At 33.9% G+C, this 15,146-nt stretch overlaps 1 protein-coding gene across 3 annotated transcripts in view; it reads left to right on the top strand.

Moving 5' to 3' along the window:
• The window catches only part of RNF180 (ring finger protein 180), a 220,856-nt gene that overhangs the window by 44,745 nt on the left and 160,965 nt on the right, over positions 1-15,146 (top strand). Inside the window, exons 2-4 of one of the 3 annotated variants that reach the window (XM_026447831.1) lie at positions 2,649-2,744; positions 4,127-5,086; positions 8,050-8,085. In XM_026447831.1, the coding sequence (XP_026303616.1) occupies positions 2,649-2,744; positions 4,127-5,086; positions 8,050-8,085 (1,092 nt within the window). Of the gene's footprint in view, positions 1-2,648; positions 2,745-4,126; positions 5,087-8,049; positions 8,476-15,146 lie in introns of those variants that run through there. The other 2 variants (XM_023210425.1, XM_023210426.1) reach the window with 2 other exon arrangements.

Genomic DNA, 15,146 nt, shown 5'->3' with positions numbered 1-15,146 from the left:
AAATATTAAAGGATTAATACAAATAATAGAAGTAACTTTATGCAACACAATCCCTGGCATATTAATAAGTATGTCTCTACCTGCTTTGTGTGGTCAACACTGTATTTAGTAATCACTGAATAAATATTGGTAGGTTGAGTGCCATTAACTATTTTGACATTGATAATCTATTGTTCTTTCTACCAGTGTAGAAATTTCCTCCCTCCCTCTGTCGCTCCCACCGTTCTTTCCTTCCTCTATATGTAGACATAATCTTGAAAAGTCAGAGCAAAATTCTGGATCTGATAATGAAAAGGTTACTTTATTTGTCAATTTCAGTTTGTATTCTCTATAAGATTGTTTTAAAGAATTCATTAGCGTTATACTAATCTTCATAACTGTCAGCTCCTAATGAAAGGAGCTAGTGTGTATGAATATGGATGTTTCGCAAAATTAATTCTACTTTTTCAAAAACTTATCCATACCTTTATTTTGTTTCTGGGGCAAAATAGATAAAGCTGTACTGTTTAGTTTTATTGAGTCACTTCCAATATGTTTCCCAATGTTCTTTAAAAATTTTATATATGAGTTGGAGAGAAAAGCTAGTCACGACTGAACTGTTATTGTAAATAAATCACTATTAGAACTTAGAAAAGGCAGATGACAGAAGCACACAAAATTGAACACTAAAAAATGATATCTCTGGGTTCTTAACTTTAGTGTATATGAAAATCATAAGTAGGAATTTATTTATAGACACTCTTAGGTGTGGCCCATGAGTATAAATTTTTAGTAAGTAACCCAACTCACGTCTAATGCTAGTGATCTAAGGAACATATTTTTTGAAATACTTGATCTAAGGATCATATGTTTTGAAATATTCCTCTAAGGTGGCTCTTCACAGAGTTCATGACCTTGATGCAGGCTCTTTTCTTCAGTGCTAGTCAAAAGAGAACCTTTAACTTACCAGAGTGTTGATATTCTCTCTCAAACTCTGTAGAAATTGGCATCCACAGATTTCTTAGAATAATTAAAGTTTGGAACCCTAGGATTATCAACGATTGAACATGCCAGAATTTCTCTTTTGAGGGGGAAAATCTGATAACATCAGTTTATATTTGTATTATGTTGTGGGTTTATGAAAAAATCATTCTAGGGTGTTTGTTTTCATGCAGTTTGCTTGCTGCTGAACAGTGGAGATAGAATGTGACTTTAAGTTTCTCTTCTTTTGGTAAAATTGAAGAATTTACCTCTCAAAAGGTAATATGCTTATCCATGTACAGACTTGCACTGAAGTACACCTCTTCTCGCCCAGTTTATTAGATGAATTGGTAAACTTACTTAAGAGAGCCAATTTCAAATGAAGTTTTGAAGATACCTTTCTCCTGGTGTAGGGGATGGCACTGTTATATGACTAACGGTTTCATATGCCCACTGTATAGTAACAGACCAATACACTGAGTAGCAGGATTTGCAGCAGAGAAAGAATGTCATGATTGCAAGGTGTCCAGTGAGGAGATGGGAAGAGACCCTCAAATCCTTCATCTCCCTGAGGAGTTCTGGGCTGGGATTTTTAAAGAGACCATGGAGAGTGAGGAACTGGAAAATTGAGGTGGCTGATTGGTTGGGGAATGAGGGATGAAATCATCAGGATGTGGAAACTACATTCTTTGGTGAGTCAGCTTCTGGTGGTATCCATTCAGAGCAGCTGGCATCAATGGGGTTTTTCAGACTAGCTGGTGTTAATAGTTTCATTGGTATTCAGGACCTAGAGGAATATCTTGAAGGGGAAAGTAGAGGAATATCTCAAAGGGAAACTGAGTTTCATAATGTTCAAGTTGTTACCTATAGAGCAGTTAAGGGAAACTGTAATCTAGGATCTGTGGGATTTGGGGCAATAGGCACCAAATAGCCATGAGGAAGCAGGTCAGAGAGCAAGCAGACCTGGGGATTAATGCTCAATGTACTGCAAGCTTGGCTTATTTTTGTTTGTCCCCCTATTCTTCCTTGGTTAATTTATAAAGTTTATAAGGACAGTTTTAACATCTCTCACATAAGAGTCTTATGATATACTTTATGCAAGGTCAGAAAATCCCTCCTAGGTTATTGACCTGCTTCAGGGGAAAAGGGCAGGGGAGAGGTTAGTGAGACTTTCCTGCCTCTGCTGTTTTTCAGTATGCCAAGGAGGCCTATTTTGGGGTACTGTGTCCTGAATCCCATCATTCTCCTCCGCAATCTTTCTCCACATTCATCTAGCATCTTGATAGAGAATGTGGCAACTTTATTCTGTCGTTAGTAGAATTCAGATAGAATAGAGATTTAGGGCTGGAGAAAGTTGCCATGAAAGACACTATTTTGTCTCACATGCAGAAAAAGGCACTAGATGTGTTCATTCAGTAACTGACTGCTAAATTGTAAATTTCATTTGATGACCTCAGTGAGATGGAAGGGCTTTTTCTTAAATCACGGGTACTTATTCTCTGAAGAAATTCTTAAAAGATCTTTTTTGTGGGCTTGTTTTTTTATTATGGGAGTTAAGAGGGGAAGGCAGTGTATATTTGCTTTCTAACTAAAATAGACTTTGTATTTTTGAGTTTTACTTAAATATGAAACCTGTGAAATAAATTCCAAACTGGTAATTAGTAATATCATTTATTTTTATTTAACAGGATACAGATGATTCAGTTGATGCTCAAAATATTTGCCATGTGTGGCACATGAATATAGAAGCCCTCCCAGAATGGATAAACTGCCTGATCCAAAAAGTAAGTTCTTAGTTTCTGAGTAGAATTAAGAATATACAACCTTCAGAATTTTTTTGTCCTCCTTGTAGAGCTATTTTTCTTAGATGCATTGCTTGGCCAACCTCTTACTGTTCTTCACTCCCATTACCCCTCTTCACACTTCTTTTCTCCTTTCTCTGCTTTATATACCTATCTGTATTTTACACACACATATACACACATGTAATATATGTTACTTTTAAATATACAGAAGCATATGTATGACATAAATATGTAGATTATACATGCACATATACATATTTGCCTACATACACATATAGCTTATTTAACTTGTTAGTTGCCTAGCTCCCACCCTAGAATATAAGCACCATGAAGTCAGGGACTTTATATTTTTGTTCATTTGTATTTCCCAGCACCAAGAATAGGTCCTGTTCAATAAATGGAATATTTTGTATGTGTTATACATATCTATATATATACACATAAATGCACAAACATACAAAATAAATAGGATAATTAATGACCCTCATTGGTATAATCAAAATGAAAATTCTACACTTTAAAGGATCCTTAATGAAACATTATAAGAGCAAGAACTGACCTTGTATGTATAGTTATTTTTTACAATTCAAAACTCCTGTCTTAGAAAATTATAAGTAGTAGGACTTTGGAAATATATAATTACATTTCTCCACTGAGCAGCTTAATTTTTTGTTAAAAACTAACATTTGATATCCCTTCTCACACTGTAACAATTTTCTAGGAGAATGCCAATGCACTGTTTATAAGTGTCCTGAACTTAAAATATGTTAGGACACTGCAGATATTTCACTATCTCAGTTGAAGAGATAATTTTAAGACAGTTCATTATTAATTTCCAATCTAAGCATAGAAAATACACTGTCTGATGTATGCAATCAATATCTTTTGGTTGTATGTAAAAAGCCAGGAAGAGCTTTATTCTGTTGGTTGGGTAACGTTCCCTCTCACAGTGCTTGGTATGCAAGAAGTGTATCAAAACAGACACTTTTCTGTGAGATTTTACTTGCAAATTAAGCTCTGTCCACTGATTCGCTTCCTGGTTCTATAGCATATTTTTCTTTAGTTCACACTGTATCCATATTTAACCTATTGTTCAAGAGACTCTCATTTAGAATTCTTAGGAATATTGTTTGCTTGGGCATGATTTGCAATGTGTTATCATTCTAGAACTTTGGCGCTGCTTATCTTTATTTATTGGAAGGCTTGTTTTATTTGCTGTTCAGTCTACTAATCAGAAAACAGAAAGCTAGCCTTTCTGTGGCGTAGAAAACTTTCATGTGGCCGGCTGTAAAGAAAAAAAAAATTCTCTTCGGTTTCTTTATAATGAAAGCACTGTCTTTATTTTTCTTTGTTACCTGTAGGCCCAGTGGACAGTTGGAAAACTGAATTGCCCTTTCTGTGGGGCCCGTTTAGGGGGCTTTAATTTTGTCAGCACTCCAAAATGTTCCTGTGGCCAGCTTGCAGCTGTACATCTCTCCAAGAGCCGGACCGATTATCAGCCAGCACAGGCAGGCGGACTAATGAGACCATCACTGAAATACTTGTCACATCCTAGAGTTCAGTCAGGTTGTGACAAGGAAGCTCTGCTGACAGGTGGTGGCTCTAAAAACAGAAATCACAGGCTTTTAAACATGGCCCGAAATAATAATGACCCTGGAAGATTAACAGAAGCACTCTGCCTGGAGGTGCGATCAACATATTTTGAGATGAAGAATGAAAAACTGCTCTCCAAAGCATCAGAACCAAAATACCAGCTTTTTGTTCCCCAGCTTGTGACTGGCAGATGCACTACAAGAGCTTTTCATAGAAAATCACAGAGTTTGGATCTGAACATCAGTGAGAAACTGACTTTATTGCCCACTTTATATGAAATACATAGTAAGACTACTGCCTATTCCAGACTAAATGAAACGCAGCCTATTGACCTTTCACGCTTGCCTTTACAATCTAGTAAAAATAGCTGTTCCTTTCAGAATCCATCCAGTTTTGATCCTAGTATGCTGCTGCAAAGATTTTCAGTGGCCCCCCATGAGACCCAGACACAAAGAGGAGGAGAATTTCAATGTGGTCTAGAAGCTTCTTCAGTGTACTCTGACCATACTAATACTAACAATCTGACTTTCCTGATGGACCTGCCCTCAGCTGGCAGGAGCATGCTGGAGGCCTCAGACCAGGAAGAGCACCTCTCCCCTCTGGACTTCCTGCACTCACCCAGTTTTTCATTGGGCAGCATTAATCAGAGGCTCAATAAGAGAGAAAGGAGCAAGTTGAAGAATCTAAGAAGGAAACAACGAAGGCGTGAAAGATGGCTACAGAAACAGGTAATATTTTTCAAAAGAGTTTACTAAAAAATCTGTATTATAAATACTGGAGTTTGGGGAGTGGAGCTAACTTTCAACATCTGTATAATAAAAACTTGGTTTTAATAATTCTGGAAATACTGTTTCTCTCTAAGTGCACTCAATAATCATGCAGCTGTATTATAATTGGCATGTATAACCCAGTCTCTATGCTTCATGCATGTTTAGAAAAAACCTCTTTTTCCCAATTCTGCTAATATTTTAGAGGGATATTAATCTCTAATTAACACTGGATTGTTTTTTACTATATTTTAAATGTTTTACATGTTAGGGTTATTTTGCAGTCGTTTTATTTTGGGTTAAATTTTTTTTTTTTTATTTTGGGTTGAAAAAATGTTTCTCTAAGTAAATTCAATCAGGTGACAAAGTCATTCACTTTTCATCACATTTATAATAGCTTAAGTGGGTATTTCAAGGAGCCTTAATCATGGGCTCACACGATCTAATTATGATTAACTGTGCTAAACTGTGAAAATTATCTAGAGGGTAATTTACCCTTATTGTAATTTTGTAGGAGACTATGCTTCTCTATGATTTGATCTACTTCAGTACCCATAGTAATATGCTCCAGAGTAGGATGTGTGAAGGAACTGAACAGTAAATGTTAGGTGCTGTGGAAAGAAAGCAATTAAAGCCAGTGGATGAGATGCTCATGAACATTTGAAAGTTTGAACCAATATGTTTCTGAATAAACTTTTTTTTTTGCAAACTGACTTTATTATCTACTTATTCATAATAGTGTCCTTATTAATCAGTGTGTTGTATATTAACAGAACTAAAATATAGAAAGCTGCAGCTTGATATATTAGTTTTTTCTTTTAAAAGTAGTTAACTGGGTCAAATAGTATTTCTAGTTCTAGATCCTTGAGGAATCACCACACTCTCTTCCACAATGGTTGAACTAGTTTAAAGTCCCACCTGCACGTTGTGCACATGTACCCTAAAACTTAAATTATAATAAAAAATTTAAAAAAATAGTTAACTAAACTTATGGCTTATGATTCTAGTTTTGACTCAATGTAATGAAATTACTGCATTGAATGCTTCAGATTGAGTGTTTTTGTCATCTTTCAGTTATATAGTATAATTATTTCTATAGGTAATTTTTTATTATATTTTTGGTTGCTAAAATGCATTTCAGTTTGGTTTGTTTACAAGTGATAGTGTAATGTGACATCAAAGTATATATTACAGAATGTAAAAAACGAATATGTTTTAGCATCATTATAACATACTTCATAGTTTAACTTAACTGAAACTGCAAAGTTCAAATGTTTCATTGAGACTTGACCTATATATAGGTAAATTGGAGATGGTCATAAGTGAATATTCAGAAAGAATATTTTCAAAATGATTAATGTAATGTGGAGGGCTCTAAAATAATTCTGTAGCAAATAGAAATGTAAAAGAAGTATGAAAATTATACTTCATACTGTAAATATATGCAAATAACATCTTTGCAATTTAAAAATGTGTTTAATTCTTAGGCTAGGTAGTTTTGAAAAACTCAGCTACACGATTGATCATTTTCCATCAACAAAGCAAGTACAAAGTTAAAGTGATTTTTTTTTGTATAGAGGAAGTTATTTGTATTCATTCACATACATATGATATAGCTTAGCTAATTGATCAGAATTAATGAGGCTTAGACCTGTTGTCACAGGTCAGTGTAGGAAGTGACATGGCAGGATCCTACTGAGTTTGGTACAGGCAAACAAATACCCAGTGTTTATTTAGCACAGAAAATTTTGAAGTTTATAGCAGCACAGAAATTTTGTGTTAGTGATGTAAGTATACATCGCAGTTAGAACCAGAATAATTACAATTTTTAAGTCTGTTTTGCTAATTCAAACAAAAAGGCAAATCCTAGAAAGAGTAAATATCTGAGATAAATTAATGGCATAGGTGTGCAGTTTCATTCTATATTTAATAAAGATTGTGTGAACACTTGTTAAGTGCTTGTTTGGGATACTGTGTCTTTGAGTAATGACTTCAGTACGGATCAATCTTGCCTTTTATAAAATGAGGATAAACATATAATATGTAAAGTAAAAGTTACTATTATTAATGATAGTTTTTTAAAAGTTTAGAATAATTGGTTGATATATCTGGATTTCTAACTTTCACTTGAGGTTTTTAATAAATGTTTGTAAGCTAGACATCTTTCAGTGATCTATACCATGACAGAAAGTATTAATGACAGTACAAAAAGTTATTTAAATATTTGAATCTTAGGGATGTAAATGAGATTGATATTGAAGCAGACATTATAGCCAGTTTTCAGGGTTTTTGTTTAGCAAAAGTTAATTGAGCATCTACTTTGGGCAAAGACATAGCACTGAACCACATTTAACCAGCAAACTTCTTTTTTATCCAGCATAGTCCTTTTGTTTTTCATTTTTATTTTTTAAATTATCATGCGATAAAATTATTCTCTACATACAGCTTTATGACTTAAACACATGTAAAGGTTTATATATAATGACCAACAGAATGGGCATACAGAACATTTTGATCACTCCCAAAACTCCCTTGTGCTATGTACCTTTATAATCACATGCTTATCCAATTCCTAATCCCTGAAAACCACTGATGTGTTCTTCATTATTTTTGTTTTGTCTTTTTGATAATGTTTTACAATATTAATATATTGTTAAAATATAGAATCCTATAGTATACAACCTTGAGACTGGCCTCTTTTACTCAGTAAAATTGCCTGTGAGATTCATGCAAGTTGTTGCATATATTTATAGTTTGTTGTTTTTCATTGCTCAGTAGTATTCTATTGTATGAATGAACCACAATTTATCCATTCAGCTGCTGAAGGACAAGCAGGTTGTTCTAGGTTTTGACAATTATGAGTAGAACTTTTACAGATATTCATGTGCATATTTTTGTGTGAACCTAATTTTTTATTTCTCTAGGGTAAATACTCAGGAGTGGGATTGCTGGATCATATGGTAAGTATATATTTACTTATATGAGAAATTGTCAAATTGTTTTCCAGAATGGCTGTACCATTTTGCATTCCAAGCAGCAAAGAATTCCATTTGCTGTGCATCCTTGAAAGCAAGCACTGGTATTCTCAGTATTTTAAAATTTTAGTCATTCAAATATATAGACATTTGTATCACATCATGATTTTAATTTGCTTTTCCTTAAGGATGCTGAACATATGTGCTTATTTTCCATTTTTTATGTATTCTTTAGTTAAGTGTCTTCAAATCTTTTGGGTTGGTTTGGCAGCTCATGTCTATAATCCCAGCATTTTGAGAGGCCAAGGCAGGAGGATTGCTTGAGTTTAGGAGTTCAAGACCAGCCTGGGCAGCATTGCAAGACCTTATCTCTACAAAAAAAATCAATAAAATTAGCTGGGCATGGTGATGTGTGCCTGTAGTCCTAGCTACTTGGGAGGCTGAGATGAGAGGATTGTTTGAGCCCAGGATACCAAGGCTATAGTGAGCTATGATTATACTGCTGCACTCCAGCCTGTCTCAAAAAATACAATCTTTTACTCAGTTTTTAATTGGGTTATTTTCTTCCTTTTAAGAGTTCTTTATATATTTTGGATACAAGTCTTTCAATGGATATGTGATTTATAAATATTTTTTCTCAGTCTGTAGCTTTTCTTTTTATTCCCTTAATTATTTTTCCTGTAGAGCCAACCTGTTTAGTTTTTATGATGTCCTATTTCTCAAAAAACGTTTTAATAGATTATGCTTTTGGTGTTATATCTAAGAACTCTGCCTCATGCTAGGTTATGAAGATTTTCTCCTATGGTTTTTCAAAAAATTTTATAGTTTTAAGTTTTACGTTGAGAATTAAGATTCATTTAAAATTAATTTTAATAAGTTGTGAGGCTTAAGGAGTTTATTATTTTACATAGAGATGCTCAATTGTTTCAGCACCAGTTGTTGAAAACAATGTCCTTCCTTCATTGAAATGCATTTGCAGTTTTGTCAAAAATCAGTTGTCTGGAAATGTGTGGGTGTATTTCTGGACTCTCTTCTGTACAGTTCATCTTTTTGTCTGTGCTTTTGTTAGTACCCCTCTTTTCCTGTGACTTTATTACTCTTTTTCAAAATGGTTTAGCTATTTTAAGTTTTTGACTTTGCATATAGAACTTAAAATCAGTCTGTCTATATTTATAAAACATCATGTTGGGATTTTGATTGCAGTTATATTAAAGTTATAGATAAACCTGGGGAGAGTTGAAATCTTTACTATGTTGACTCTCGTAATATGTGAACATTGTCTTTCTTTTTATGTCTTTTTATTTAAGTCTTTGATTTCTTTCATCAGCATTTTGCAGTTTCCACCATTCAGAACCTGTGCATGTTTAGTTAGATTTATACCAAGTATTTTTTCTTTTGAGAGGAGTTATTGTTATTTAAAACTTTTTTGACTTACAGTTATATATTGCTAATGTTATAAACACTATTTTTGTTTTGACTTTGTATCTTGTGTTATTAACAGTATACGTTCTTGATGTCTTTTGTCAGATTTATTCCTATTCTTTTTAATGCTGTTGCTAAATGCTAATGTTTTATTAAATTATAGTTTCCAATTCTTCATTATAGTATAATGCTGAATGAAAATGTTGAGAGCACAAATCCTTGTCTTTTTCCTGATATTAGCAGGAAAGCATGCATTCACCATTGAATATAATGTTAGTTGTATGCTCTTTTTCAGGTTGAGGACATTTTCTTTCATTTCTAGTTTGCTGATAGTATTCTCATGAATGGATGTTGAATTTTGTAGAATGCTTTTTCTGCATGAGTTGATATGATCATGTGTTTTCAATGTTAATATAATTCGCTATCAAATATTGAGACAGTCTTGCATTCCCACCATAAACTACACTTTGTTATGCTATATTATTATGTGTATTACTAGATACTATTTGCTAATCATTTTTGAGGATTTTTTTATGCCTCTGTTGATGAAGAATATTAGTCTGAAATTGTCTCTTTGCAATATCTTTGTCTGATTTTGGTACCAGAGTATTATGGCCTTATGAAATGAGTTAGTTGTCTTTTTTTGTGTTTTCTGGAAAATAATTAGGATAACTTTTTTTTTTTTTAATTGAGATGGAGTCTCGCTCTGTTGCCAGACTGGAGTGCAGTGGCACGATCTCGGCTTACTGCAACCTCCACCTCCCAGGTTCAAGTGATTCTCCTACCTCAGCCTCCTGAGTAGCTGGGACTGCAAGCGCACGCCACCACATCCAACTAATTTTTTTTTTTTGTTTGTTTTGTTTTGTATTTTTAGTAGAGATGGGGTTTCACCATGTTGGCAACGATGGTCTCAATCTCCTGACCTCGTGATCCACCTGCCTCGGCCTCCCAAAGTGCTGGGATTACAGGCATGAGCCACCGCACCTGGCCGAGGATAACATTTTTTTACTTAAATGTTTCATAGTGAAACTACCTGAGCCTAGAGATTACTTTGTTGAAAGGCATTTAACTATGAATGCAGTTTATCTAATAATTACAGGACAATCCAGGTTATCTACTTCATATTGGGCAAATTTTGATGTTGTTTTTGAAGGATTAGCCAAGTTGTCAAAGTTACATGTGTAACATTGTTCATAGTATTCCTTATTTGTTATTATTTTAATGTCTATTGGGTCTGTAATGATAACCTCTTTTCAATCCTGATAATGATGGCGTCTCTCCTTTTTTTTCAGTCTTGCTAGAGGTTTGTTAAGTTTATTGATATTTTCAAGGAAACAACTTTTTCAGTTTTTGTTTTTAAAATTGTTTTACTGTTTTTGAAATTTGTTTTTATATAAATATGTGTATATTTACATATATTCTCTCTTCCTTTGCTTTGAATTTATTTGTCCTTCTTTTATAATATTTTTATGATAGAAACTTCTATTATTGATTTGAGATTTTTTTCTTACCTTATCATTTAATGCTATAAATTTCCTTTACTGCATTAGCTATATACTATAAGTTTTATTATGTGGCATTTTTATTTTAATGCAGTTAAAACTTTTTCTAATTTGTTTTGCAACTTCATTTGGTCCATCTAGTTTATCTAAGTTATTGGTGTAATTAGGAAATTAGCAAAATATCAGCATTTTGAGAAAATTAATAAAAAATTTAATCCTAGATCAAAACTTTTTTTCACTGAATTGAGAGAAACTAAAGTTACCATTAGTATAGTTGCTTAGTATTTCTTAGTATTTCTAAATAATTCTATTTAAACAGCATTTCATTCTACTGTATTTGCATTTCTTACCTTTGGGCTTATTTAATATGAATAAAAGAAGATGTCTCTTTAAGGCCAGAGGATGCTGTTGTGAAAAGAGGGAGTTTTGCCTTATGTGTCTGTGGAGTATTGTACTTGAAAATTTAAAATAAATGACCATATATTATGGTTTGTAATAAATCACTGAGTCATCTACAATAATTCTATAACATTATTTTCAGTGAGCTAAATGAATTAAGGACTTGTACTATTAAAAAGGTATGATTTAGACACCGGAGATAATAGAAGCCAATAAGTTGTATTGAAGACCTGCTTATTTGGTTTTATCTAGCAAAGACATATCTTCCACAAAGGCACTAAGTTTCATTTTCATGAATCTGCATATAGGCGTCATTTTTTACAGTTTTTAAAGGAGCCTATTTAATATTTCATCTCTTGATTCATCATCTTAAAATCTTATACAAATCACACTCCCAATATATATTTGATTATCTGTGCAGTGGAAATATTGGAGAATTATTCCCCATTCATTCTTCTCTTCCTCAAGGAGAAAATTAATGGTTATTGAAATGAAAGGCTGCAGTAATGAAAATGTGACAATTTTGAGTTTATAGTACATTTCTTTTGGTTTTATTAAACATAGAAAGTCACAAAATAGTCGTTTAGTAAAGAAGACAATCAATAGAGTAAAAGAACATCATGACCTTTAGTCATATATTGAAACAGATAGGTATTACTGACTCTACTTTCTGTCAAATTATTATTTCAGTGTAAGTTTGTTTCTTTATTTTATGATTGTAAAAATACCTAGGACATGCTCAATAAGTTGATAATTCTAATTTTATTCTACCTTCTAGGAAGTCATCATCTAGAATAATAAGATATAAATGTGCAGTCAAGTTAAATAAATAAAACTAAATATCTTAATTTGGCCTTTCTGCTAGCATACAGTTAAATGAGCAGGTATGGAACAAAATAACTAATGATTGATAATGCCTTTACCTGAAGTAATTATATAGATCTAATTTTTTGATGCTTAGCACAGTACTTTGTACATAATAGATGCTCAAGTATTTTTTAAAGAGTCTTTTGTATTTTAGGATAGTTTTGGATTTATAGAAAAGATTTGAAGATAGTACAGGGAGTTCCCAAATGCTCCACCCATAGTCTCCTGGATTGTTAATATCTTACATTAGTATGATACATTTGTCACAATTTATGAACCAATATCAATACATTATTATTATTTATACTGTATTCAGATTTCTTTAGTTTTTACCTAATATTCTTTTTTTCGTTGTTTCAGGATACCACCTTACAATTAGTTGTCATGCCTCATTAGTTCCGACATTTTCTCAGACTTTCTCTGTTTTTGATGACCTTGACAGTTTTGAGGAGTACTAGTTAGGTATTTTGTAAAAGACCCTTCAACTGAGATTTGCCTGATATTTTCCCCATGATTAGACTGGTCTTATCGGTTGTGTCATGGGTTCCCAAAACTACTCCCGTATTTGATGACTCACTAAGAGGACTCATAGAACTAAGCAGAAAGTCATACTTCCAGCTATGTTTTATTACAACAAAAGGATATAAACCAACATCAGCAAAGGGAGGGGTGCATCGGGTGAAATCTGGAGGAAACCAGGTACAAGCTTCCAAGAGTTTTAGCCCCATGGAGTTACACAGAATGTGCTGAATTCCCCCAACAGTAAGTTATGAGAACAGGTGTGAAATGCTGTGCACTAGGAAGGTCATTATAGACTCAGTAGCTAAGGTTTTTACTGGGAACTGGTCACATAGGTACCCTCTATCTGGCACATACCAAAATTCCAAACTTCTGGAAGGAAAACAGATGTTAAGCATAAATCACGTTGTACTGTTTACGCACGGTGAGTCACTATTATCAATTAGGATGATGGGAACTCTCCCAAAATTCAAGTTTCTGGATGACACAAGGGCCAGCCTTATAAGTGAAGACAAACATGTTATATTATCTCTTCTCTGCACATGAATTTTGGGGAGGAAGACTACACAGATAAAATGCCATTCTTTATTAGAAGAATACGTACTATCAACATGAGTTATCACTGTTGATGTTAACTTGGGAATGTTTTGTAACAGAGAGGAAAAATAATTGTCACGCTTACATATCCCTTATATTAGTTTTCTGTTGCTGCTATAACAAATCGCTATAAACATTGGTTAAAATAACACAGTTTTATCATCTCATAGTTCTGGAGGTCACAAATCTGAAAATGGGCCTTATGGGGCTGATATCAATATGTTGACAGGGCAATATGTCTTCTGGAGGCTCTATAGTAGAATCTGTTCCTTTCTTTTTCCAGCTTCTAGAGCCTACCCTCATTTCTTGGCTTGTGGCCCCTTTCCAGCCATATGGCATCACTACAACTCCTGTTTTCTTTCATCTCATCTTCTCTCTGACCCTTTTAAGGACCCTTGTGATTACACTGGATCTACCTGAATAATCCAAAGTAATTTTCCCATCTGAGGGTTCTTAACTTAATCATAGCTGCAAAGTTCCCTTTCCCATGTAAGGCAGTATATACACAGGATCTTAGACTAGGACATGGACATCTTTGGGGAGTCATTATTCTGCCTCCCTCACCTTTCTAGATGCCAGTTATTTTTCTGAGTGCATTATTTCATTTAATTTGACACAATTTTAGAGATAATTTCTATTATCCCTATTTTATAGATGGATAAACTGAGTCTCAGAGTGGTTAAATAACTTCCCTAGGCCTACAAACCTAATATGTGATCATAGACCTGTGTCCCAAAGTTTGTGCCCTTAACCATTACTCCACAGCCTTTCAAGAAAGAAAGTTTTTCTCCCACGTATTTTATCTTTTTTTGATGATTCAGAAAACATTTTACTATCATATATCTTTATTCTTCATTCATCCTTTCCTTCATGTAACTAATGATCACTTGGTAGTTTACTCTTTGCCAGAAACTGTGCCAAGTATTGAGGATACAACAATAAATGAAATATTGTCCCTTCCTGGAAATGGAAGTAGATGGGGGAAGACACATGAATTTCTGTAATCATTTGCTTGGGTATTTGCAGAAATGTCATATCATAGAGAATTTTGGACCACAGTTTACTTAATATGTGATTGCTTTGGCCAAGACCTTGAGATGCAACTGAGAATTCTAAAGTAGTCACAAAGGAGCAAGCATGATTGGCTCTATAAGATTTTCTTCAGTTGGTCTAGGCTGGGCTGTGTGTGTGTGTGTGTGTGTACATATTTGTATCTCAGGTTATTCCAGGGTCAAAAACTATTGAAAGGAAGAGAGGTCAACAAAAAGGAATTAAAAGAGGTTTAGACTTGAGGTGATAAGAGTCCTTGACAAAAGACTCATTAACAGCAGCAAAGAGAATTCTGACAGATGTTATAGAGGGAAAGACAGCTGATTTCAGTGGTTGCCAGGCAGAAAAGGGTAGATAAAGAACCATACTGGGAGAGAGAAAATATTTTGATCCTATGCTGTCTAACACCTAATATAGGTCCTGGCACCTGGTAAAATTGTATAAATATTTATGTCCAAGTAATGTTTAGTTCATTCATACAGCTTTCCTTACCCTGCTATTGAGAGAATGAGAGTTTTGATTACGAGCAATGGGGAAAGAGAGAATGGGAGGGAGAAATTTTAATGGTGAGATGATGATAGCAGGTTAATATTTAATGAGCTTTACTGTATGCTGAGTACAGTGGGAGGTATTTTACTTGCATTACCTGATTTACATGAGCTACTAGGTTACTGGAGTATAGGAAAGGTC

The sequence above is a fragment of the Piliocolobus tephrosceles genome, chromosome 4 (genome assembly GCF_002776525.5).
Source record: "Piliocolobus tephrosceles isolate RC106 chromosome 4, ASM277652v3, whole genome shotgun sequence".
Taxonomy (NCBI): Eukaryota; Metazoa; Chordata; class Mammalia; order Primates; family Cercopithecidae; genus Piliocolobus; species Piliocolobus tephrosceles.
Note: the sequence above shows the minus strand (reverse complement) of the source record. Positions and strands in the feature narration are given on the sequence as shown.